At 49.4% G+C, this 24,174-nt stretch overlaps 3 protein-coding genes across 5 annotated transcripts in view; 2 read left to right on the top strand and 1 right to left on the bottom strand.

Moving 5' to 3' along the window:
• Positions 1-8,084, top strand: part of SDHA (succinate dehydrogenase complex flavoprotein subunit A) — a 196,393-nt gene extending 188,309 nt beyond the window's left edge. Inside the window, exons 13-16 of the mRNA XM_050795356.1 lie at positions 3,217-3,328; positions 3,555-3,685; positions 5,764-5,877; positions 7,736-8,084. Coding sequence (XP_050651313.1) covers positions 3,217-3,328; positions 3,555-3,685; positions 5,764-5,877; positions 7,736-7,822 — 444 coding nt within the window. The 3' untranslated portion in view covers positions 7,823-8,084. The remainder of the gene's footprint in view (positions 1-3,216; positions 3,329-3,554; positions 3,686-5,763; positions 5,878-7,735) is intronic.
• Positions 1-24,174, bottom strand: part of CCDC127 (coiled-coil domain containing 127) — a 417,207-nt gene that overhangs the window by 37,014 nt on the left and 356,019 nt on the right. The gene's annotated exons all lie outside the window — the stretch shown is intronic.
• Positions 1-24,174, top strand: part of PDCD6 (programmed cell death 6) — a 128,621-nt gene that overhangs the window by 71,781 nt on the left and 32,666 nt on the right. Inside the window, exons 2-3 of the mRNA XM_050795363.1 lie at positions 18,735-18,913; positions 19,815-19,876. Coding sequence (XP_050651320.1) covers positions 18,813-18,913; positions 19,815-19,876 — 163 coding nt within the window. The 5' untranslated portion in view covers positions 18,735-18,812. The remainder of the gene's footprint in view (positions 1-18,734; positions 18,914-19,814; positions 19,877-24,174) is intronic.

The raw sequence follows: 24,174 nt of genomic DNA, 5'->3' as shown, positions 1-24,174 counted from the left end.
GTGGATGTACCATGAGGTGGTGGAGTCTGGGCTTTTCACGTCACCCAAGTCGTGTATGTTGTACCCAGCAGGTAATTGCTCATCCCCACCCCTTCCGCTTTTTGGAGCCCCCAGTCTCTGTTAGTCCACTCTGTGTGGCCACGTGTACTCACCGTTCAGTTTCCACTTCCAAGTAAGAATGTGACACTTGACCTTGAGTCACTTCACTTAGGAGAGTGACCTGTTCCATCTGTGTGGCTGCAGAAGACATGATTGCGTTATTTTTTTATGGCTGAGTATTTCATGGTGTTTATGTACCACATTTTCTTTGTCCGGTCATCCGTTGATGGGCACTTAGGTTGATTCCATGACTTTGCTATTGTGACTAGTGCTGCGATAAACATACGAGGCTGCACCAGTATCGAGGTAAACAGCAGTAGGACGTACTCCTCACCGTATCAAGAATATGAAAGAGACCAGGAGGCCTGAACTATACAGAAGTGCACTTTTCCACATAGCAGGTCAGCAGGCTAGGGCAGAACTAGTGACTGCTTAGCATCCAGGACAGCCTTCTCCGGTTCACTCGTGTGTGCTTGGGCGTGACCTCCGTGCCCTGACCGTCGCAGGCTGTCATGGATGAGTCACAGCGTGGAGGAGAGGGAGCAGCAGGACCACCGGAGAAGCTCAGGCCCCAGCAGGGCAGCTTTCTCTTCGCAGGTTTCCTGGAGTTCAACATAATACTGGTGCTTACATCTCAGGCCCACATATTGATCATGTCATCATGCCTGACTTCCAGCAGCTTGGAAATGTCTTTAAGCTGGGCCTGTGGCTGCCCCTGAATATACTCAGAAGAGAGGGAGAGTGGGCGGTGGGTGGAAACTGATGTGTGCAGCCTGTGCTGCTGGGAGTCGGTCCAGTGGGACCGTCTGTGACGATGGAAATGTTCCGAGTGTTTGCCGTCCAGTATGGCAGCCATTAGCCACAGAGGGCTGTGGAGAACTTGATATATAGTCAGTCTGAGAAACTGAATTCCTCTAATAACAAGGATTCTTGTCCATGAATGAGATCTCTTGTCTACTATTTGCAAGAATTTCTGCGTATTTTCTAAAAAGAAGTCCATTGCTTTAGTCCTATTCTGAAAGGCATATGGTGTTAAGACACAAGAGAACAGGTTCCCTGCTGACATTTTCAGAGGCCTGTGCCCTTCAGTCTTGAAGTAAGATTGAGCTTGAGGGAGGCTTTCTGGAACGGTGAGAAGAATAGCGTGATTAAGGCACAGAAGGCCGAGTGATGCCTTGCAGTACTTTTGTAGGGTTGGAGGCCAGCTGTGAGAGAAGGAACCATTGTATTAGAGAATGGGAACATGCCTTAGGATACAGAAATGGCAAATCCGTGAGACAGTTTGAAGTAAGAATACTAGAAACATTCTCACCAAACAAGGTGTGTCTTGGTGCCTGCTGTATCGCAGGCTCCGTGAGATGCTGGAGTCAGCACTGAACAAAGCTTCCTGTGCTTGTGGAAATGCGTTTTGTTGGGGGAAGGGATTTTTCTGCTGACTCTGGCTATTAATAGTAAGAATCAAAAAAAGAAATGAGGTAAATTGTTGGGAACAGGCCCCCAAACTGGCCATAAACAAAATCTCTGCAGCACCATGACATACTCATGATGGCCATGACGCCCACGCTGGAAGGTTGTGGGTTTTCCGGAATGAGGGCAAGGAACACCTGGCCCACCCAGGGTGGAAAACCGCTTAAGTGTTTCTTAAACCACAAACAATAGCATGAGCAATGTGTGCCTTAAGGACGTGTGCCTGCTGCAGATAACTAGCCAGACCCATCCCTTTGTTTCCCGTAAGGAATACTTTTAGTAAATCTTATGACTGGCTTGCTGTCAGTAAATATGTGGGTAAATCTCTGTTCGAGGCTCTCAGCTCTGAAGGCTGTGAGACCCCTGATATCCCGCTCCACAAGCTATTTTCTGTGTGTGTCTTTAATTCCTCTAGTGCTGCTGGGTTAGGGTCTCTACGATTGAGTTGGTCTCGGCAGTAAATATTGAAAAGGAATCGATACAATTGCTATTATTTACAGACATAATTTCCAAAAAATTCCCAGAGAATAAACTGAAAAACTAACAGAAACAAAACAAGAATGCAGTAAGGTGTCTGGATAAGAGATTTGTATCTAAAAATTAGTAGCTTTGCGATGTGCCAGCAGTAATCTGCTTAGACATCAGTAAATATCTCATTCACATTTCAAACAAAAAATTAAAAATGCCTTGAAATAATGTAACCAGAAATACAAGAAAGGATATGAAAACGTGGCTGCTAAAGGACATGAAAGAATGTAATACTAGATTCTGAGATGCAACTTTTTTCATTTGTTCTTCCTGAAAAACCATTAGGTTGATGTGCATTGCAGTGTCATGATTATGTATGAGTCCAAGGAAAATCAGATGAAATGTCCAAATTAAACCATGAAGGTGCATTGGTAGAGGAGGAAACAATTAGGGTCAGTGGAGCAAAGCAGAGTTAGAGGGAGAAGCAAGGAGGAGGAGGGATCACGGAGGTGGTATCTGTCTGTCCCACAGGAAGCAAAAGCTGACGCCCGGTTGCCAGCACACCTACAGTAAACTTCAGGTCCACTGCATGGCACGTTTCTCGCCACAGTAAAACTATGAAGGAAGTCAGTGTATAAAAAGCTTCTACAAAATAGGCAGAAGACAGTAGCCAGATGGGCCAAGGGCCCCAGCCACCCACGCCCCTCCCTCTCACTGAAGACCTTTGGCTCCAACCCCACCATCACCAGGGCTCTGCTCAGCTCCTCCTAGTGTGTGTCACCACAGGGCTGCTGGCTTGTGTCACGTTCACCACCAGACCCCACGTCAGGAGTCCTGCCAGGGGCGTGGGGAGGCAGCGTTTCCTGCTTGGCCGCAGAGCCATGTGGAACATGGTACCTCACAGGCAGTCTGCTTGGAGCCCTGGAGCCTGGCTGTATCCCACTGGAAAGGATGTGTCTGGGTCTAAGATGTGTATGTAATAGAAACAGTATTCAGAAGCTTTAGTCAAAACTTCATTTTTAAGTTCAGAGTAATAAACTCATAGTCTGAATTTCCTAATTTTTCTGTTTAATTTACGTAACTTTTAAATGAAATGCAAAACAACAGGTCTAAAAGTTAAGCAGTTCTTGGTGTGGCTGCTTCTATGAATTAAAAGTTTACCAATAATATTTTGTGTCACAGTCAATGCAAAATCATGCTGCCGTGTTCCGTGTGGGAAGCGTGTTGCAAGAAGGTTGTGGGAAAATCAGCAAGCTCTACGGAGACCTGAAGCACCTGAAGACGTTTGACCGGGGTGAGCAGACAGCACAGCGGGCTCTGTGCAGTGTTGGGCCCTGCCTTCTGTAGGGTGGGCTGGTGTCTGTGCCGTCAGTGCTGACTTAGTTCCATGCTTGCTGTCCGGATCCACAGCCATAAAGCCACAACCAGTGGCTCCACGGACTAGCAGGCCCAGGCTGACAGCTCAGAAGGCCCCTGTGACGGGTCCCGCCTGCCCCTGATGGAACTTTTTGTGTCCCCAGGAATGGTCTGGAACACGGACCTGGTGGAGACCCTGGAGCTGCAGAACCTGATGCTGTGTGCGCTGCAGACCATCTACGGAGCAGAGGCGCGGAAGGAGTCACGGGGCGCACACGCCAGGGAAGACTACAAGGTGCGCCTTCTCGCCACACCCACCTGCACCTGCCTTTTCCTCCCACCTGGTGGGACTCAGCCCCACCCCTGCATTTTCTCTGCATTTTATTTCATTTCCCCAAAAGTAAATCCAAAAAACGCCTTTTTCCCCCTGGTAACTTTGATCCCTGGGTTCCCGCCATCCTCTGGATCACTGTGACCTTTTCCTTGCTTTGGGTCAGCGTCCACTGATGGCAGCAGTGGCATCTCCAAGCCAATGTGCTTTGCTGTTAGAAGGCCAAGTTTAGAAGTGCAGCCAGAGTGGCATGACCAGGAAATAAATGCCAGTTTATTAAGTAACGATTAAGCCACTGTGTCAAACGTGCCCTGTGGAGGAAATGCCAGTTTATTAAATAACGAGTAAGCCACCGTTTCAAACCTGCCCTAAGGAGGAAATGCCAGTTTATTAAATAACGAGTAAGCCACCGTTTCAAACGTGCCCTAAGGAGGAAATGCCAGTAATAACGAGTAAGCCACCGTTTCAGACCTGCCCTGTGGAGGAAATGCCAGTAATAACGAGTAAGCCACCGTTTCAGACCTGCCCTGTGGAGGAAATGCCAGTTTATTAAATAACGAGTAAGCCACCGTTTCAGACCTGCCCTGTGGAGGAAATGCCAGTTTATTAAATAACGAGTAAGCCACCGTTTCAGACCTGCCCTGTGGCTTGGAAAAGGTATTATAGAGCCTGCCCTGTGGTCACTTGTTCTTCAGGTGAACTGATTTTTGTGCAGAGCACACGTGTTGGATTCTGCCTGGTAAGAGTTTCTCACATACGATAGCAAAAAAACACGGAAAGGGAAGCTCGGGGCACAAATGCAAGTTCAGGATAAAGCACATCAGCGAAAGGACAAAGGCTGCACAAGGCAGGCACACAGGCTGGTTCAGGACCGTGTGTGGGCGGCGGCTGGTGACCTTTCCAGCCCGCCGAGCGCGGTGAGTGGGAGATCATTTTTATTCACCATGAAATTTCACCGATTTACCCTCCACTGGAATATGCTGATGGCTGTGATCACTGCTCGGAACTTGCTCTTGCCTCCTTGTACATATTAAGAGTCTTTCCTGCGAAGTATATGAATCCGTGTTTGCCAGAATACAAAATAATAATAAATTTATCACTTTTATTTTTATTTTTTTGAGATGGAGTCTCTGTCCCCCAGGCTGGAATGCAATGGCGCAATCTCAGCTCACTGCAAGCTCTGCCTCCAGGGTTCAAGTGATTCTCCTGCCTCAGCCTCCCAAGCAGCTGGGATTACAGACGCACGCCACCGTGCCTGGCTAATTTTGTATTTTCAGTAGAGTGGGTTTCACCATGTTGGCCGGGCTGGTCTTGAACTCCTGACCTCAAGTGAACCACACACCTCAGCCTCCCAAAGTGCTAGGATTACAGGCATGAGCCACTGCGCCTAGCCAGTAGTATAAATTCAGTTGGTCACAATGAGTTTTAATTAGAATAGAAGCCAGGTGCAGTGGCTCACGCCTCTAATCCCAGCATTTGGGAGGCTGAGGCAGGCAGATCACTTGAGCCTGGAGTTCTAGACCATCCTGGGCAACATGGCGAAACCTGTCTCTACACAAAAAATTAGCCAGGCGTGGTGGTACGTGCAGGAGGCTGAGGCAGGATGATTGAGCCTGGGAAGTCAAGGCTCCAGCAAGCTGTGATCACACCACTGCACTCCAGCCTGGGTGACATTGCGAGAGCCTATCTCAAAAGAAAAATTTTTTAAAAATAAAAACAGGCTGAAAGAAAAGATTGAGGTAGTAGGTAGTCTCCCAGCGCATGCAGCAGAAAGACAAAGTATTTGGTAAACTCTTAGGTACATAAAGGGTGTCTAAGGGAACGTGCGGACACGGATTACTCTGGACTCACTGCTGGCTGCACACCCCCTGACCAGCCATGTGGCCTCCTTGGGTTCTGAACATGTTGATGGTGCCGGGGCTGAAGTGGAAATGGAATGAGTTCTAGGGCATCTGTCTCTTAGATCATTTTAATGTTTGCTGTGTTTTTTCTGTATTGCTCTGTTAGAGTAATAAGATATGTGATGGTGTTTCTGGCCTCAGGTGCGGATTGATGAGTACGATTACTCCAAGCCCATCCAGGGGCAACAGAAGAAGCCTTTTGAGGAGCACTGGAGGAAGCACACCCTGTCCTATGTGGACGTCAGCACTGGGAAGGTCAGTGTGGAGCTCGTTCTCACCACAACCCAAAATGCGCACGGCCCTGCCCAGGTTCACGGGCCGACCTTGCTGATGGTGAACGGGGAGGAGCAGGCCAGATTTAAATCAACTCCTGACAGATTTGAGGCACCACTGAAAAAGGCCTCTGACAGCAGTCAGGCTTCTGGCTGGAAACAGAATCCAGCACCTGCAAGTGGTTCAGAGGAGCCTTAAGGAAGGGCTGCTCCGTGGTGTGGGCCAGATGGAAGTCACTGGGCAGGAGCAAGTGTCCAAGGCCTGGTGAGCGGGGAGGAGATGAGGATTGTGGACTTAGGGAGAAAGTCAGCGTCTGTGGGGTGGGGACACAGCCACTACCAGAAACCAGTCCCAAGCCAAGGGAGCCCAGAAGAGACCCCTCCCCTCTCCTCCCTTGGGCTGGCCCAGCTGGAAGCATCTGCAGGGGAGCCGAGGGGATGTGGTGCAGCGCTTAGCATCCCCTGGGCACTGAGCAAGCAGAGAAGGGAAGGGCAGAAATTGAGGAGGGGTTGGGGTAAGCAGAGGGGTTGTGGTGAGCAGTGTCCTGGGAACAGCCAGCCAAGGGTGTGGTAGGGGGGTTGCAGCCTTGTTCCACACAAGCACAGTTCACCTGTGTGGCATTTCCGCTAGGCATTAAGATTCAGAAATAATGAAGATAGAAAGCTTTTACCCTTAAGCTTTTCGTAGCTTGTAAGAGATAGTCGTATAATCACTTATCTGTGTCTGTGGAAGTTACCTGTGGACTCTCACTATCATCTAGTGTGTCTGTAATTCAGGCAGTAGGTCATTTTCAGAATTTATCATGAAGGCCATTTCCTGATCGTATATAGAAATCATACCTCACTCGCTTAGCACAAGTCTATTTTTAATGTTTCCGGGTTCGGGTTTTTTGTTTTTCTGAGACAGTCTCATCTCTGTTGCCCAGGCTGAAATGTGGTGGGTCGATCTTGTCTCACTGCAGCCTCAACCTCCCCCTGGCTCAGGTGATCCTCCCACCTCAGCCTCCCAGGCACACGCCACCATGCCTGGCTAATTTTTGTATGTTTTGTAGAGATGGGGTTTCGCCACGTTGCCTAGGCTAGTCTTGAACTCTAGTGATCCACCTGTCTTGACCTCCCCAACAGGCATGAACCAACACACTCAGCCAGTTTTAGTGATTTTTCAAGAAATACATACTCATTTCAGAAAGTACAAAGAGATTGAAATAAGAGCTCACAACCAGAGACGACCCATTATGGTTTAAATTTCTTTGTGTATGTGCCTACCTTTTCCTGTGTGTGCATTTTTAATATACAATTCCTTCTCTGAAATCCTTGGGACCAGAAGTGTTTCGGATTTCAGGCTTGTTCAGACTTTGGAATATCTGCATGATACTTACTGTCTGAGCATCCCAATCAGAAGATCTGACTCCATAGCACATTTCTTTTGAATGTCATGTTGGTGCTCAGAAAGCTTCAGATTTTGGAGAATTTCAGATTTTTGTATTAGGGATGTTCAACCTATGTAAATATTTACTTTGAACTGGAAGTAGATAGTTATAAAGTGTCTTGGTATAGACAAGGGTTCTCCCACTTTTCATGACGGGAGCATTTTTGTAAAGCACTGAGAATCTGGCACAGGGTCATTTCGTTGCTCTGTTCCACTCTACGGATCTGCTGCCATTTACAGTCCCCTGTTGCGCATGTAGATCATTTTTGAATTTGTTATTGGAAAAGACTGCGGCAAATACTTTTAAGTTCCCATGCCATTAATCTACTTTTATAGTTTAAATTTTTCAAAAGGAATACATGAGATGGCTTTTTGTACATTTTTATGCTTACCACTGATTCTTCTTTTCAAGGTCACTCTGGAATATAGACCCGTAATCGACAAAACTTTGAACGAGGCTGACTGTGCCACCGTCCCCCCAGCCATTCGCTCCTACTGATGAGACAAGATGCAGTGATAACAGAATCAGCTTTTGTAATTATGTATAATAGCTCATGCATGTGTCCATGTCATAACTGCCTTTATACGCTTCTGCACTCCGGGGAAAAAGGAGTACATTGAAGGGAGATTGGCACCCAGTGGCTGGTAGCTTGCCAGGAACCCAGTGGCCAGGGAACGTGGCACTTACCTTTGTCCCTTGTTTCATTCTTGTGAGATGATAAAACTGGGCACAGCTCTTAAATAAAATACAAATGAACAAACTTTCTTTTATTTCCAAATCCATTTAAAATATTTTACTATTATGACTTTAGTCATATTTGTTGACCTAAAAATCAAATGTAATAATCTTTGTATTCTGTTACATCAAAATCCAGATATTTTGTTGTGGTTTCTTTTTTTTCTTCTTTCTTTTCTTTTTTTGAGACAGGATCAGTGCAGTGGTGCAGTCTCAGTTTACTGCAGCCTCAAACTCCTGGGTGGCTCAAGTGATCTTCCCAACCCAGCCTTCTGAGTAGTTGGGGCTACAGGTGTGCACCACCATGCCCAGCTAATTTATTTTTTAATTGTAGGGACAGGGTCTCACTATGTTGCCTAGGCTGGTCTCAAACTCCTGGGCTCAGGTGATCCTTCCTCCTTGGCCTCCCAAAGTGCTGGAATTATAGGTGTGAACCACCGTGCCTGGCCTTATTGTAGTTTATTTCTAAGTTCAAATTAATGTTGGTGCCTGAGAGCGAATGGAGAAAACTAGTATTTCCTCCCTTTTCTTGGCAGATGGTTTACTAGGTCAGTGTGTCCTCGATTATTTAAATCAGGGGTCCCCAATCCCCAGGCCACAAATTGGTACCACTCCATGGCCTGTTAGGAACCGGGCCGCACAGTAGGGGGTGGGCAGCTGGCCAGTGAACATTACTGTGTGAGCTCCGCCCCCTGCCAGAGCATTACTCTGTGAGCTCCACCTCCTGTCAGATCATTACTGTGTGAGCTCCGCCTCCTGTCAGATCATTACTGTGTGAGCTCCGCCCCCTGTCAGATCATTACTGTGTGAGCCCCGCCCCCTGTCAGATCATTACTGTGTGAGCCCCGCCCCCGTCAGATCATTACTGTGTGAGCTCCGCCTCCTGTCAGATCATTACTGTGTGAGCTCCGCCTCCTGTCAGATCATTACTGTGTGAGCTCCGCCGCCTGTCAGATCAGTGGTGGCATTAGATTCTCATAGGAGTGGAACCCTGTTGTGAACTGCGCATGCGAAGGATCTAGGTTATGCGCCGCTTTTGAGAATTTAATGCTCATGATCTGAGGTGGAACCGTTTCATCTCCAGACCATCCCCACCATCCCCACACTTGTCCATGGAAAAAGTGTGTTCCGTGAAACCAGTCCCTGGTGCCAAAACGGTTAGGGACCGCCAGTTTAAATAGCCAAATACTAAAAGAACTGGCGTAGAAGTAAAATGGGCTGCTGCTTTATTTTTAGACTGTTCTTTTTAGAGAATAATGACAATTATTTCCAAGTTCGTCATTAGAAAATAATATTAGGTTGGTGCAAAAGTAATTGCAGTTTTTGCCATTACTTTCAATGGTAAAAGCCACATTACTTTTGCACCAACTTAATATGATAAATTTGTTCCTTAAAGTGTATTTTTGGTAAGAAAAACCTTTTGTTTTTCCTTCTATTAATTTTTTGGTTTTTTTCTTGGTAGAGACAGAGTCTTGCCATGCTGCCCAGGCTGGAGTGCAGTGGTGTGATCTCGGCTCACTGCAACCTCCACCGCCCGGGCTCCAGCAATCCTCCCACCTCAGCTTCTCAAGGAGCTGAGACTACAGGTGTGAGCCACTATGCCTGGCTAATTTTTATATTTTTTACAGAGACGGGGTTTCACCATCTCGCCCAGGACTGCTTGAGCTCAAACTCCTGGGCTCAAGCAGTCCTCCTGCCTCAGCCTCCCAGAGTATTGGGATTATAGGTGTGAGCCGCTGCCAGAAAAACTTTCCTAAGGCAAGGCAGGTTTTACATTATATTTAGATTTTTTTTTTTTTTAATGATGTCTTTTTTGGCAGTGTACAGCCAGAGAATAACACATCACACACAGGAAATAGTTGTGCTTATGTGATGGGGCCTCAGCACTAGGAAGGAGTGGACTGTTGGCACATGCAGCAGCTTGAATAAATCTGAAAGTCACTATGCTGCGTAAGAGAAGCCAAATAAAAAAGTGCATGCTGTGTACAGAGGGTGTCGAGAATGCCTCCTGTGTGACGGAAAGCAGATCCGTGGTTCCTGCAGACTGGCAGGAGCAGATTCCAAAGGCACAGGAAGAAGCTTGCAGGTAGAATGTGTTCATTACCTTCTGTGCATTACACCAAAAAAAAAGCTGGTAATAAAAATGCTAACCAAAAAAAAAGGTGAAACTAGGATGAAATTTCTTACCTGTGTGATTGGTAAACGTGCAGGTTTGCCATCATGCTTTGTTTATGAAGCTGTGGGGTACAAGGACTCTCATACCTCACTGTGGAATGCAGAACGTTGCAGCCTCGTGGAAGAGGATTTGGCAGCGTCTAACGAAAGTATGTAGCATTTGCCCTTTGACTCAGCAATTCTGGAATCTGCATCAAAAAAACTGGAAAAGAAATGAAAGGACTTTATGCACAGAGTTCTTTTGACAGCCTGAATGTGTTTGCAACCAAGTTCTTCACTGTGGCATTTGTAAAACCGGAAACAATCAAAATGTCCATCAGTAGGGGATTAGGAACATTAATTTGTACAGTGGGGAACTCAGTACCAGAAGGAGGAATGAGGAAGGCCTATTGATAAGGAGCAGAGTACATATAATATAATGCAGATATGTATTTGCTTTTTCTTAAAACAGTACAAAGATGGAAAACTAAAGTGGTTGCTGTGGAGGACAGGGGTCAGTGGTGGAAGTGAGACTGAAATAGACTCTGAAGTAATACCTGGACCTTGAAATTTTAAATGTTTTACATATTACCAAACTAAGTTTTTAAGATAGTCCCTAAAATTGAAAGAATAGTATCTGAAATGAATGAATCTAAATTCCTTGGATTGCATTCTACAGGCACCAACCCTGAGATCAAAATTTGGAAGGTGGCCCTGAGCACTAGCTGAAGGGAAGCAGGAGGTGGGACAGGAAAGAGGTGGTGTCGTGGGGCGTCCAGGAGCCAGGTCCCACAAGGGCAGCTGGGCCCATGCTCACTGTGGGAGCTGGTGCGTTCCTTCACCAGCCAACGCTCCACAGGTTCAGGACGGTCAATTCCAGGCACCCCCACCCTACTCCAGGATGTACTCCTGCCACCAGAGAAAGCTCCTAGGCAGCGTCCCGGGTGCTTGTGGTGTCAGAATCCAGTTGGAATCTGATGAGTGACCGGGGGCTGGCTGGGCTAGGCAGCATCATGGGTTTCTGCAGCCCAAGTGCACATCAGGCTGGTGACAGTCACACAGCCTATTCGTGTGTCGTCAGAACATCGCTAGAACACAGCACTTCAAGTGTGCAGATTTAGTGAGCCATAGTCTAAAGACAAATAGAGCCACTGAAATCCTAAATTTCAATCAATCATTGTTACTTGTCTTATTGGTATTAATCCTTTGAAATTATGTGGGGTGGGAGTTAAAGCTAATAACTAATTATGTTAATGCTAAAACAGATTTTTCTGGCCAGGTGCAGTGGCTCACGCCTGTAATCCCGGCACTTTGGGAGGCCGAGGCGGGCAGATCACCTGAGGCCAGGAGTTCAAGACCAGCGTAGCCAACATGGTGAAACCGCATCTCTACTAAAATTCAAAAATTAGCTGGGCATGGTGGCAGGTGCCTGTAGTAATCCCAGCTATTTGGGAGGTTGAGGCAGGAGAATCACTTGAACCCGGGAGGCGGAGGTTGCAGTGAGCCAAGAGTGAGCCATTGCACTCCAGTCTGGGCAACAAGAGCAAGACTCTGTCTCAAAAAAAAAAAAAAAAAAAGAATTGTCAAATTACCACCCCTAATGCCCTGGTTCTCTAACCTGTGTAAGAGGATCACCTAGAGGGACCCCACCCCAGACCTTCCGATTCAGTCCTGGGGGGACCCCACCCCAGACCTTCCGATTCAGTCCTCGGGGGACCCCACCCCAGACCTTCCGATTCAGTCCTCGGGGGACCCCACCCCAGACCTTCCGATTCAGTCCTGGGGGGACCCCACCCCAGACCTTCCGATTCAGTCCTGGGGGGACCCCACCCCAGACCTTCCGATTCAGTCCTGGGGGGACCCCACCCCAGACCTTCCGATTCAGTCCTGGGGGGACCCCACCCCAGACCTTCCGATTCAGTCCTCGGGGGACCCCACCCCAGACCTTCCGATTCAGTCCTCGGGGGACCCCACCCCAGACCTTCCGATTCAGTCCTGGGGGGACCCCACCCCAGACCTTCCGATTCAGTCCTGGGGGGACCCCACCCCAGACCTTCCGATTCAGTCCTCGGGGGACCCTACCCCAGATCTTCTGATTCAGTCCTGATTCGGCCTGAGAATTTGCATTTCTAACATGTCCAGGGACCACAGTTTGAAAACCTCCAATGGCAGACATGGTCCAATAAATGAAGGAATAATAACAGGTAGCAACCTCAGACAGCTTCATCCCAACCAGTAAGAAAGTAAATCCTTTTGTAAACTAAGAGGAAGTATTTTTTTTTTTTTTTTTTTTGAGACGGAGTCTCGCTTTGTCGCCCAGGCTGGAGTGCAGTGGCCGGATCTCAGCTCACTGCAAGCTCCGCCTCCCGGGTTTACGCCATTCTCCTGCCTCAGCCTCCCGAGTAGCTGGGACTACAGGCGCCCACCACCTCGCCCGGCTAGTTTTTTTTGTATTTTTTAGTAGAGATGGGGTTTCACCATATTAGCCAGGATGGTCTCGATCTCCTGACCTCGTGATCCGCCCGTCTCGGCCTCCCAAAGTGCTGGGATTACAGACTTGAGCCACCGCGCCCGGCCAAGAGGAAGTATTAATATGGACGTTTGAGCAGACATTTAAGTGTCGGGACAAAGAATTAAAAACTAGCACAGGCACCCCTGAAGCATGATAGGATGGCAACAGAAGGCTGATTTAGTTTCCAAGAAATAGCTGACAGGCAGTGTTGTGTGTGTGTCTACTGCTTAGGAACCCAAAACAAACCTTCAGACCGTTTTCATGAGTACTGAGACCAAGAAAACCACTGGGCAGTGGGTGGTCTGGAAATGTAAATGTTTATGGTACTCCACTAATGAGTCATGGAACCATGTTTCATACCGAAAATATTTTGTAAATGTGGGTTTCAAGGTTTCAAAGTGAACCCGTATGTGTTAGGAGAAAGGACACACCAAAGAAGTAAAATAATTGGGTCAATATAAAATGAAAGTAGAATATTGCCCAGAGAGAAGATGTGGGTAATTGCTAACACGGATCAAAGGCACCAAAAAGGTGAGCTGTGTTTAAGATATTCAGACCCGCACCATCCTGAGCAGTAGACACGGCGGCCGCTGTGTGTGAGATGCTCAGATCTGCCCCATCCCGAGCAGTAGACATGGCGGCCACTGTGTGTGAGATGCTCAGATCTGCCCCATCCCGAGCATTAGACACGGTGACCGCTGTGTGTGAGATGCTCAGATCTGCACCGTCCCGAGCAGTAGACACGGTGGCCGCTGTGTGTGAGATGCTCAGACCTGCCCCGTCCTGAGTAGTAGACACGGCGGCCTCTGTGTGTGAGATGCTCCCATCTGCACCGTCCTGTGCAGTAGACACGGCGGCCGCTGTGTGTGAGATGCTCAGACCTGCCCCGTCCCGTGCAGTAGACACGGTGGCCGCTGTGTGTGAGATGCTCAGATCTGCACCGTCGCGAGCAGTAGACACGGCGGCCGCTGTGTGTGAGATGCTCCGATCTGCCCCGTCCCGTGCAGTAGACACGGCGGCCGCTGTGTGTGAGATGCTCCGATCTGCCCCGTCCCGTGCAGTAGACACGGTGGCCGCTGTGTGTGAGATGCTCCGATCTGCACCGTCCCGAGCAGTAGACACAGTGGCAAGTAGCCTCCGCACTGGACAGTGCAGCTATGGAACGATGCTATCACCGGAAAGTTCCATCAGCCAGCACTGACGCAGACCTTTGCAAATGCCCCCTCACACCGAACAGCACCTATCTGATAGATTGTCCACTACTCAGTGAAAAGCCTGTGTTAAAAGCGGTATTTGGTAGAAGAGCAAAACGGGAAAAAATTAAAAGGGGCAGGTCATTGTCTTCCATACTGAATTCTGGCAGAAGAATGTTGCAAGGAAGACGGGAGCCACAGGAGAAAGTATCCTTGTCCCAAGACAGGAGGGGGTGCCAGGCACGGTTGGCTCTGTCCCTGGAATTCTATGGCTGGAATCTGGAAAAAGGAAAAGTGACTGGAAAAGGAAAGATTCTGTGTGCAAATGTCATGATGCAGCCGTCAGTAATCCTGAGAAAATAAGTGAACCAAAGTGGCTTTGGAGAGATGCTGCTGGATACATGTACAGACACAATGTACACTTGCGTATGCTTGTTCACATGAAGGACAGGATGGTCATCCGCTCATTCAGCAAATACTTGTCGAGGGCCTATATGTGCCAAAGACATCAGATGCACAAGAGGGTGCACTGTGGAACACACGCGCCCAGAAACGCTTAGAAAAATTCTAAGGAAAACAGAAAAGGCATTTTCAAATTAGAGAAATGAGACCACAGTAAAGACTGACCAGTATTTGGATCCATTATGTGATTAACCTTAACACAGGGAGGAAGGTGTTCTCTTTCAGTTAATTTCTCCACGTCTGGAAAGCTTAGAACAGACCTGGCTAGGAGGAAACGGAATCGGAGGCAGGTGAGATCGCGGTGCCTGGATGCTTCCAGCGATTGGGTCAGCAGAACCAGGGGTGGGAGATGGTCTCTCTTTTTGTTGGCAGATGGTGGTCTCCGCTGTAGCTTTGTCCCTGGTGACGGGACTCAGGCAGCATCCCCCATCAATGGCAAAACCCCCGCCTCTGAGAATGTGGAGAGCACTTGTGAAGACAATGTTGTCCCACCAGCACGGCCCATGTGCTGACAGGATTCAGAGCTAGAGGTTTCTTAGAGGGCAGGGTTGCGGAAGAGGCGTGGACTGCAGCTGCATAGTTTGTGTATATATCAGGCCAGGATCTCTTGTTCTAGACACATCCATTTGTGCATTCGTATGAGTATGCACGCAGGGTGTTTTTTTCTTTTTTCCTTTTCTTTTTGGAGATGGAGTCTCGCTCTGTCAGGGAGGCTGGAGTCCAGTGGCGCCATCTTGGCTCACTGCAAGCTCCGCCTCCCAGGTTCCCGCCATTCTCCTGCCTCGGCCTTCCGCCTAGCTGGGACCCCAGGCGCCGCCACCACGCCCCGCTAATTGTTCGTAGTTTTAGTAGAGACGGGGTTTCACCGTGTTAGCCAGGATGGTCTCGATCTCCTGACCTTGTGATCTGCCTGCCTCGGCCTCCCAAAGTGCTGGGGTTACAGCCGTGAGCCACCGCGCAGGCCAGGGTGTTTTTTCTTTAAACCTTAAATTCATAGTAATTAACTTCCCTTTCAAGAGTCAGCCCTGCTGCCACTGAGATGAAAAAGCACAAAAGGATCTGGGCTTGAATCTCCTCTTACTGCATGCTTGGCTTTAGGCAAGTTACCTTCTCAGAACTATAATTTTCTCTTCAGTAAAATGTGGATGTGGTGCCTTGGCATGGTGAGGATTAAACAAAGTCACATATTTAAATGTTAGAGTGGATTCTAGCTGGTTGCATTCATTAAGTGTGTCCTCTCTTGAATGAAGGCATTTTCTGCCCCTAGAACTAAGGGAAAGCATCAGGGAACACTCCTGGGTGCCATGGGTGATGATGGCTGTGGTACTCCAGGTTGGAGACTCGGCCAACAGTCAGTACAGCCCAACTCACTGTTGGGATATGGAGGCTGAGGCCTGCTGCGGTCACTGAGATGCTCCCCACTTTTTTTTTTTTTTTTTTTTTTTTTTTTTTTTTTTTTTTTTTTGAGACGGAGTCTGGCTCTGCCGCCCAGGCTGGAGTGCAGTGGCCGGATCTCAGCTCACTGCAGGCTCCGCCTCCCGGGTTTACGCCATTCTCCTGCCTCAGCCTCCCGAGTAGTTGGGACTACAGGCGCCCGCCACCGCGCCCGGGCTAGTTTTTTGTATTTTTTAGTAGAGACGGGGTTTCACCGTGTTAGCCAGGATGGTCTCGATCTCCTGACCTCGTGATCCGCCCGTCTCGGCCTCCCAAAGTGCTGGGATTACAGGCTTGAGCCACCGCGCCCGGCCTCCCCACTTTTTTAAAATTTAAAATAGCCCAAGCTAGTCTTAAAGTTCTGGCCTCACGCGATCCTCCCACCTAAGCCTCCCAAAGTGCTGGGATTATAGACGTGAGCCACTGCGTCCAGCGCTGAGCTGTTTCTTGCTGAGGTTTCCCTGTAAGAGGAACTTCCAGATTGGGTCACAAAATCATAGTTGTTAGTATTTTCAGAGTTCTGGAGAACAAAACAGGAGCCAGTGATGGGAAGGAGAATAAAGATGGACTTCAGAAACTACAGATCAAAGAACTGTGGAAGTTTCTAGAAAGGATTCTTCAACAAGTGATATGCTTTGTCAATGAAAAGACTGAAACTCTGTGAATACTTGCAGAGATTTATTCTGAGCCAAATAGAGTGGCCACGCCCATGACACAGCCCTCAGGAGGTGGTTGGGGTGCAACTTGGTTTTACGCATTTTAGAAGGTCATGAGACATCAATCAAATCTATTTAAGATATACCTTGGTTCAGCCCAGAAAGGCAGGACGACTCGAAGTGGGGGCTTCTGGGTTATAGGTAGATTTAAAAATGTTCTGATTGGCAATTAGTTGAGAGTTATTACCAACAGAAAGGAATGTCTGGGTTATAAGAGGTTGTGGAGACCAAAGTTTTATCAGCAGATGAAGCCTTGGGGTAGCAGGCGTCCCCTGAATTCCAAAAGGGGAGAGGGCATAGTCAGCCATGTCCCACCCCCGCTTCATGGTTTTCAGGTTAATTTGGAGTGCCCTGGCTCAGAGAAGGGGGTCCATTCAGATGGGTGGGGCCTTAGAATTTTATGTTTGGTTTACAACTTTATGAAGAGAACACTAGAAACCACTTGAATTTACTATATCATGAAAAAAAAAATCCACATTGTAGAAGAGGTTTGTAGATTAACACATTAAGTGAATGCCAAAGCCACAAAATACCTAAATTTCTTTGAGGAATTTGAAAACTCTCAGGTATATGCCTTGTGGACAAGAGAGACAGAAAAATGGGACAGAGGATGAGATAGTTTGGAGAATGGATAGCTGATCAGATCTATAGCTGTGCCTAGAGTGCTGAATAATGGATTTGCGTCCACAGGGAAGAAAGTCTCAGGTGCCACTGATAAAAGACCACGTCGTTGGCTCTGGGTCCATTCAACATCTTGGCAGGCAAATTAGTGAAAATTCAGAGACAACGCTTGGAGCTACGAGGATGAAAAGAGCATTAGTGGAATGAGGCACTGAAGAACCTGAAAAGCTGGAAAAACCCCACGAAATAATGAGAATAATTGTAGTATCCTGAACCAGGGCACAGGACACAGGACACAGGACACAGGACACAGGACTGGGGTGGAAGGCGGCAAAGATCCAGAGATCATAGTGGCCCAAAGCTGGGCACTTCCCAATTCCGGGGATTGGTGCTACAGGCACTCCAGGCTCCACCGCAGAACCGTGTCCAGCACGGAGGCAGTGCTGTCTCCGGGGAGACAGGGCTGCACCACCACCAAGGGGCGGGAAGGGACCGGGCAGGGAGGCGCCCAGTGTTGCCAGCTGCACGGCGTCGGGGGCGGCGCTGAGGCAGAGCGCGGGGGCGCAGGTTAAACCTAAAGGAGGGAAGCTTTTACGGGCGGAACAGACAACCGAGAACGCTGCACTGTCCTTCCCACCCGAAATGCGTTTTCCTTTTTTTTTTTTTTTTAGACGGAGTTTCGCTCTTGTTGCCCAGGCCTGGAGTGCAACGGCCTGATCTCCGCTCACTGCAACCTCCGCCTCCCGGCTTCAAGCAGTTCTCCTGCCTCAGCCTCCCGAGTAGCTGGGAATAGGCGTGCGCCACCACCCTCGGCTAATTTTGTATATTTAGTAGATACGGGGTTTCTCCATATTGGTCAGGCTGGTCTCGAACTCCCGACTTCAGGTGATCCACCGGCCTCGACCTCCCAAAGTCCTGGGATTACAGGCGTCAGACACTGCGCACGGCCTGCTTTTTTTTTTTTTTTTTTTTTTTGGCAGAGTCTGGCTGTCCACCGGGCTGGAATGCAGTGATCTCGGCTCCCTGCGGCCTCGACTTCCCGGGCTCAGGCGATCCTCCCGCCTCTGCCCATGGAGTAGATGGGACCACAGGGGCCCGCCACCACGCCCGACTATTTTCTGCAATTTTTGTAGGGATGGGGTCTGGCCACGCTGCCCAGGCTGGTCCGAACTGCTGGGCTCAGGAGCTCCGCCCGCCTCCGCCTCCCAAAGCGCAGGGATCACAGGCTGAGCTACCGCGCCCCGCCCAGAGTTTCCGACTGTTAGCCTGAATCACATTCACGTCAAAACTTCTTTTTATACATGAACTGAAAGGCTAACTAACTCCCTACTCCATCACTTCCCGTCCCGGGTCGCAGAGCCGGACATTTTCTCCAAGCGCCTTCCCAGCACCGGTAGCCGGCTGCCTGCTCCAGAGCTCTGGCTTTCTCCAGACGCCCCGGACCGCACAGGCCCCGCAGGCGCCAGGGCGTTGCTTGGTAACTGAGCTGCGAGGGGATTGGCCGCGAGGGACCCCGTGACCATCCCGGAGACTACGCATTTCCTGCGCCCCCGGAAGTGGAGGTAACGCCAGGCCCTGCCCCCGGCAGAGCCGGAAGCGGAGTCGCCCTGAGAGGTCTCACGTCTCAGTAGACGCCTCAGCCCAGCCGCGCGCCTTGGCCCATGGCCGCCTACTCCTACCGCCCCGGCCCCGGGGCCGGCCCAGGGCCTGCTGCGGGCGCGGCGCTGCCGGACCAGAGCTTTCTGTGGAACGTCTTCCAGAGGTGCGGCCTGGCACCGCCCCAGCACCTCCCGCCTCCGCTGCGGCCGCCCCCGACTCCTGCCCCCACCGCCGCGGACCCGGTTCACTGCCGGTTCCCCCGCGGCCTTCTCTGTCCCCTGTCGGGTCCCCCGCGGCCTCCCCCGTCCCCTGCCCCGACCCCTGCGGCCGCGCCCGTCCCCTGCCGGGTCCCCTGCGGTCTCCCCGGTCCCCTGTGGGTCCCCTGCGGCCGCCCCCGTCCCCTATGGGTCTCCCGCGGCCGCCCCCGCCTCCTGCCCGGTCCCTGCCCTGTGCGTTGGGCCCTTCCAGAGGTGCAGAGTAGCCGCTGCAGACCCGAGGTCGCGGCCACCGGCTCCCGGGCCAGGCCCTTTTTCTCGCCTCAGGAGCCGCCGGGCGGAGGGGTCTCCAGGGGTGCTTGTTCGGGGAAAGCAGAGACAGACAGCCTGGGCGCTGTTAAGTGTCAGCAGCCGAGGAAGCAGCAGCGACCTGGCGTCTGCTCGGGGCAGGTGACCTTTCCGGCGGCGCCTTCTGTCCCGGTCGCTTTTCCACGGAATGAATGACCGAAACTGTAGTGACTCATGGCCAGGGAATGCCTTAGTTATCTGAGGGAATCTTGTTTGTGAAAAAGGGAAACTGGTGCAAATGTGAATTCAGACAGGCCAGGAGAGGAAGGAAGGGAAGGATTGAGAGAGAAAGATGATTGGCCTCTTAGGGGAAGACCCCGCTTGGACGTGGGCTCCTGCGGCCCTTCCTTGATTCCCGTGTCCTCCTCAGCGGGATGGGAGAGGCGGAGGTTCCAGGAGGCTCCGAGCCTTCCAGAGTCAGTGCAGGGTTGACAGGAGACGTTTGTTTTGCTTTTCCTGAACTTTGGATCGCCAGCTTATTTGGTCTTCTTGATGTTGTAGGGTTGATAAAGACAGGAGTGGAGTGATATCGGACACCGAGCTTCAGCAAGCTCTCTCCAACGGTGAGTGGGCCCGTGGGACCTGGGTCGGGACCCAGAAGCCGCTGAGTGGGCCCGTGGGACCTGGGTCCGGACCCAGAAGCCGCTGAGTGGGCCCGTGGGACCTGGGTCCGGACCCAGAAGCCTGCTCTGCTCGCAGTGGATAACTTTCTTTCTGAAGTTCATTTTCCAAGGACAAAGGGATCATTAGGACAAAGTATTATTACTGCTTCATGGTGGAGATGCTTCTGGTTTCTGTTGTGGCTGCCGCTGTTATTTGGAGTGCCTCACCAAGCCGGCTAACAACTGCGTGCATGAGCACAGGGAAAGGCTTCTTGAGAAATGAAAACTAGGTTGTAGGTTTAGGAGGGAAATAGGAAGCTTAGCTCTGTACAGCCGGAAGCCTTTTGGTAAGTTGGAGGTCCTTGAATTTCCTCGGTGACTGCATCTTGGTGACTTCTCTGAATAGACCTTCGAGGGCATTGGGGGGTGGTGGTTGGAGGGCTTGGGGAGCTCAGGCAGCACTTGTGTGGGAACGTGGCTGTTACAGGAGCCGCAGACACGGGGACTGCATTCCTGGGGAAAGGATTGGGGGTGTTGGAGGCGCTGGCAGGGGAATTATGGGGAGGTGTTCTTATCAGTGTGCGAATACTGGACGTTCAGGCGGCGGAAATCCGGGTCCTTGGGTGTTGTGAGCTCCCTGCAGTTAGTTCTTGCCAGTTTCAGCTCAATTGATCCCCCTCCCCTGCGGTATCATTGGACACATTTTACTTCATTGAACACCTGACTGCAGCTTTTTCTGTAATCCCTTTGGGGCAGTCATCTTTTCCGATTCTGTGTATAGTTTCCCTTTCCAGATCCGTGCCATTTAAGCTAGAAAAGGGGTCGGTTTTGAGATGTTGTGAAAATGTTGAAAGGCTCCTCGTTATTAGTGGGAAGTACCTGATGTTGCCAGAGACTGGACTGGGACACAGGGAGCACTACGGCTGCTGGACACTGCCTCACTGCGCTGTGCGTGGGGGGATGCTTCATTCAGCCTTACTGCCTAATGATTTGTGAGGATTTGTGTTTTCACAGTAACATGTTTACCTTATATTCTGACATCAGTTCCCGATATGTGACGTGTGGGCCACAGATGCTGGTGTATTATTTCACATGCATTTATATAGATTGTTTTCAGGGAATTCAGAAATTCTATTATCGGCACTAGTGATTGTGCTTTCTTGATTTTTCTCTTTTCATTAGTCTTAAATCCTTTTTTCTGTTTGCATCTCGGTTCATTTATACTTGGGAAGTGCAAGACATGGCTACTAGAAAAAGATGTCAAGAGAACCTGGAATCTAGTAGGCTACAATTTGGCAAATGTTAGCTTAAAACGTCCTAAATGTTGACCACAGTGGATGCAGATGGCTCTGTGCATCATCTGTGAAATGTGGTCAGATGACCACCCAGGTTCAAGTGGTTTGTCACCAGGGTGGTACGAGCCACACAGAGTGCCCTCCCCAGAGGCCATGTCGCAGAGACATTTATTTTGAGTGGTTTTCCAGTGAGTGATGCAAGATTTATGATCCATTTTAACAGCCTGCTTTTTATGCGTTTGCTCAGGTTTTTAGATTTTAGGTTTAGTTTTAGGTTTTCTGTTAAACTTGCTCACCTAGGAGTGGTGGTCAAATACTGGACCTCATTAGCGTGAAAGCCTGCCCACCTTGGCAGGCTCCACTGGAGTGCTTTGGGGCCTGCCTGGATTCCAGTCCTGGCTCTACCAGTTTTGTGTCCTCGCCGTTACTGGGAGGGAATATTGAGGAAATGCATGCGAGGTGCTTCCCGTGATCCTGGCACGGAGCAAGTGCTCAGTGACTGTCAGCTGCGATTATTAGTAGTGGCTAATACACGACCACTGTTCTTGGCCAACAAGCCCGCTCAGAGCTTTAATGGTTTTCCGTCACCTAATGATGGTGATGATGATTTCCACTTACTGAACACTCACACGTTGGGCTAGGCACTTAAATCCAGGGTCAGCATTATTGTTTGGGGGTTGGGGGCAGACACCTCCTGCTCTGACTTGTGTGTTTGGGTTCCCATATTTTCACCAGAGGGTGTTAGTCCTGCCCCACTTCAGCTGGTCCTCAAAGCATATATAGCTCTTTAATAATCAGCAAGTATCTGTCAGAACATAATGTTGGTTTCAGCTGCTACTAAATATCTACCAGGAGCCTGCTTGAGAGAGAGAATTGCCTGACAGTTGCTGAGTCCCCCATTCCTGAGATACTTTGAAATCAATGTCTGGCTTAACCCAAGCTGTGCATCGGGACCTCTCACTGTGTTCCCAATGGAGTCACTTTTCTTAGGCACCCCCCTTTACCTTGGGTTCTGAGCTTCCTCTGCCTTTCATCTCTGTAGGATGAAGCCCACTTGCCCTTCAGGATGCAAAGCCCTCTTCTCTAAAGTGCCTGCCGGGCCAGGTGCAGTGGCTCACGCCTGACCTCCCAACACTTTGGGAGGCCGAGGCAGGGGGATCGCTTGAGCACAGGAGTTTGAGACCAGCCTGGGCAACATTGTGAGGCCCTGTTCCTTGAATTGCCCTGGGAGATTTCCTCAGCTTGTGCTGGGGGCATGTGGCCCCATGAAGCCCGTAGTCACTGTCCACCCCGAGGGACGCTGGCTTTGGGGCTCACACGCCTGCTGCGGGGCAGCCCCAGGAGATGGCCGCCCTGTTCCTCCCTGGAGCTGGAGCTGCAATGTGTGCTCAGCAGCTGTGGTGGCTGTTCTGTTCTGTTTGCGTCTTATAAACCATTTACCTGATTACATTTTCCTCTTCAATTTAGCTGCTGGAAAATTTAAAGTCCGGTTGGTGGCTCGCCAGTAATGAGAGTTTAGAGTAGAGGTAAACTTTATGACAGTCTTAGACCTCTTCACTTTCTCCTCAGCCAACGTGGTTAACATTTACTTTATTTTGCTGTACTGTGTCTTTGTGTTTCCTGAGTTCCTTCTGGAATAAGGTGGGTCATTAGTGAGCACAGGTTTCTGGTCGTCTCACAGCCTCGGGCAGTGGGCGGTGCTGTCCGTGCTCCCTTTCCGGTTGCCTGTGGTAGCTCTCAAGTTGCAGGGCTGCGATTTGAAGCCTGATGTAGTGCACCGTGTTTCTGTCGTGTTCTGTGGTGGTTTGCTCCTCACATGTGAGCATTCACCCTGTGGCCATGTGTTTTTCCACCACACGTCTGCATGTGAGACCCTGTTTCTACAAAAAGTCAACAAAATGAGCCAAGTGTGGTGGTGCACGCCTGTAGTCCCAGCTACTTGGGAGGCTGAGATGGGAAGATCACTTGAGCCTGGGAGGTTGAGGCTGCATTGAGCTGAGATCAAGCCACAGCACTCCAGCCTGGGAGACAGAGCGAAACCCTATCTCAAAAAAACAAAGAAAGTGGATGCGTGCTGCTCCTGCCATTGGGTCATCGCAGCATTTTTCTTTTCTCTGATGCGCACCTTTTTCCTCATCGTGGGGTCTCATGTTTTCGTAGTTCTCTCTCACTACAGGATTGTGAGCTGCGTGAAGGAAGGTTCATAGTTGTGTTGTATGTACAGGCACACAAAATTTGTCTTTGGACAGACACATATCAATCCGCTTCCTTCTCCTCTCTGAATTTCTTTATATAAAAAAATAATTAGAGATGGAGTCTCACTGTCTTTCCCAGGCTGGTCTCAAACTCCTAGGCTCAAGCGATCGTCCCGCCTCAGCCTCAGCCTATACTAATATGAATTCCTATACTAATGTGATTGAAATTAGTGTGACTTCTATAATAATTGTTCTCCCAGATTGGACTTCTGTTTTGATAGTAGAAGTAAATTATTAGGCTATTTCAAGAAATTAATATATTACTGGTAGAAAAACTGAAGGTACAAAATAGCCTGGTTTCTCACTTCAGTTAAATTTGTGCTTCTGAGTGTTTGTATTGTAGGTGAAATTGCACTGAGAAGGTATTTGTGGCCCGTACACTGATTCCTTGATGAGACTTGTTTGCACAGGAGAGCTGCTAAAAATTACTGCTCTCAGGGAGGTCTGTGGTAAACAGGTTTGAAGAAGAAAACTGTTCTCTGCCCTTCTTTTTGCAATAAAATGTTACAAACTATCTTGAGTTCGATCCCTTTCGGGTGTTTGGGTTTTTTTTTTTTTTTTTTAAACATTCACATATTTCTTGGAATCATAAGAAATTAACTTTGTGCTTCTGAAGTAGGTTTGCCTTAATATAACACTGATGTATTTGTAAGGGGCATTTTTAAAGCTGTACTTTAAAAAATAATCTTACATTCTTTTGAAGGTTTTT

The sequence above is a fragment of the Macaca thibetana genome, chromosome 6, assembly GCF_024542745.1.
Source record: "Macaca thibetana thibetana isolate TM-01 chromosome 6, ASM2454274v1, whole genome shotgun sequence".
NCBI lineage: Eukaryota > Metazoa > Chordata > Mammalia > Primates > Cercopithecidae > Macaca > Macaca thibetana.
This window is presented reverse-complemented; position numbering and strand designations above follow the sequence as displayed.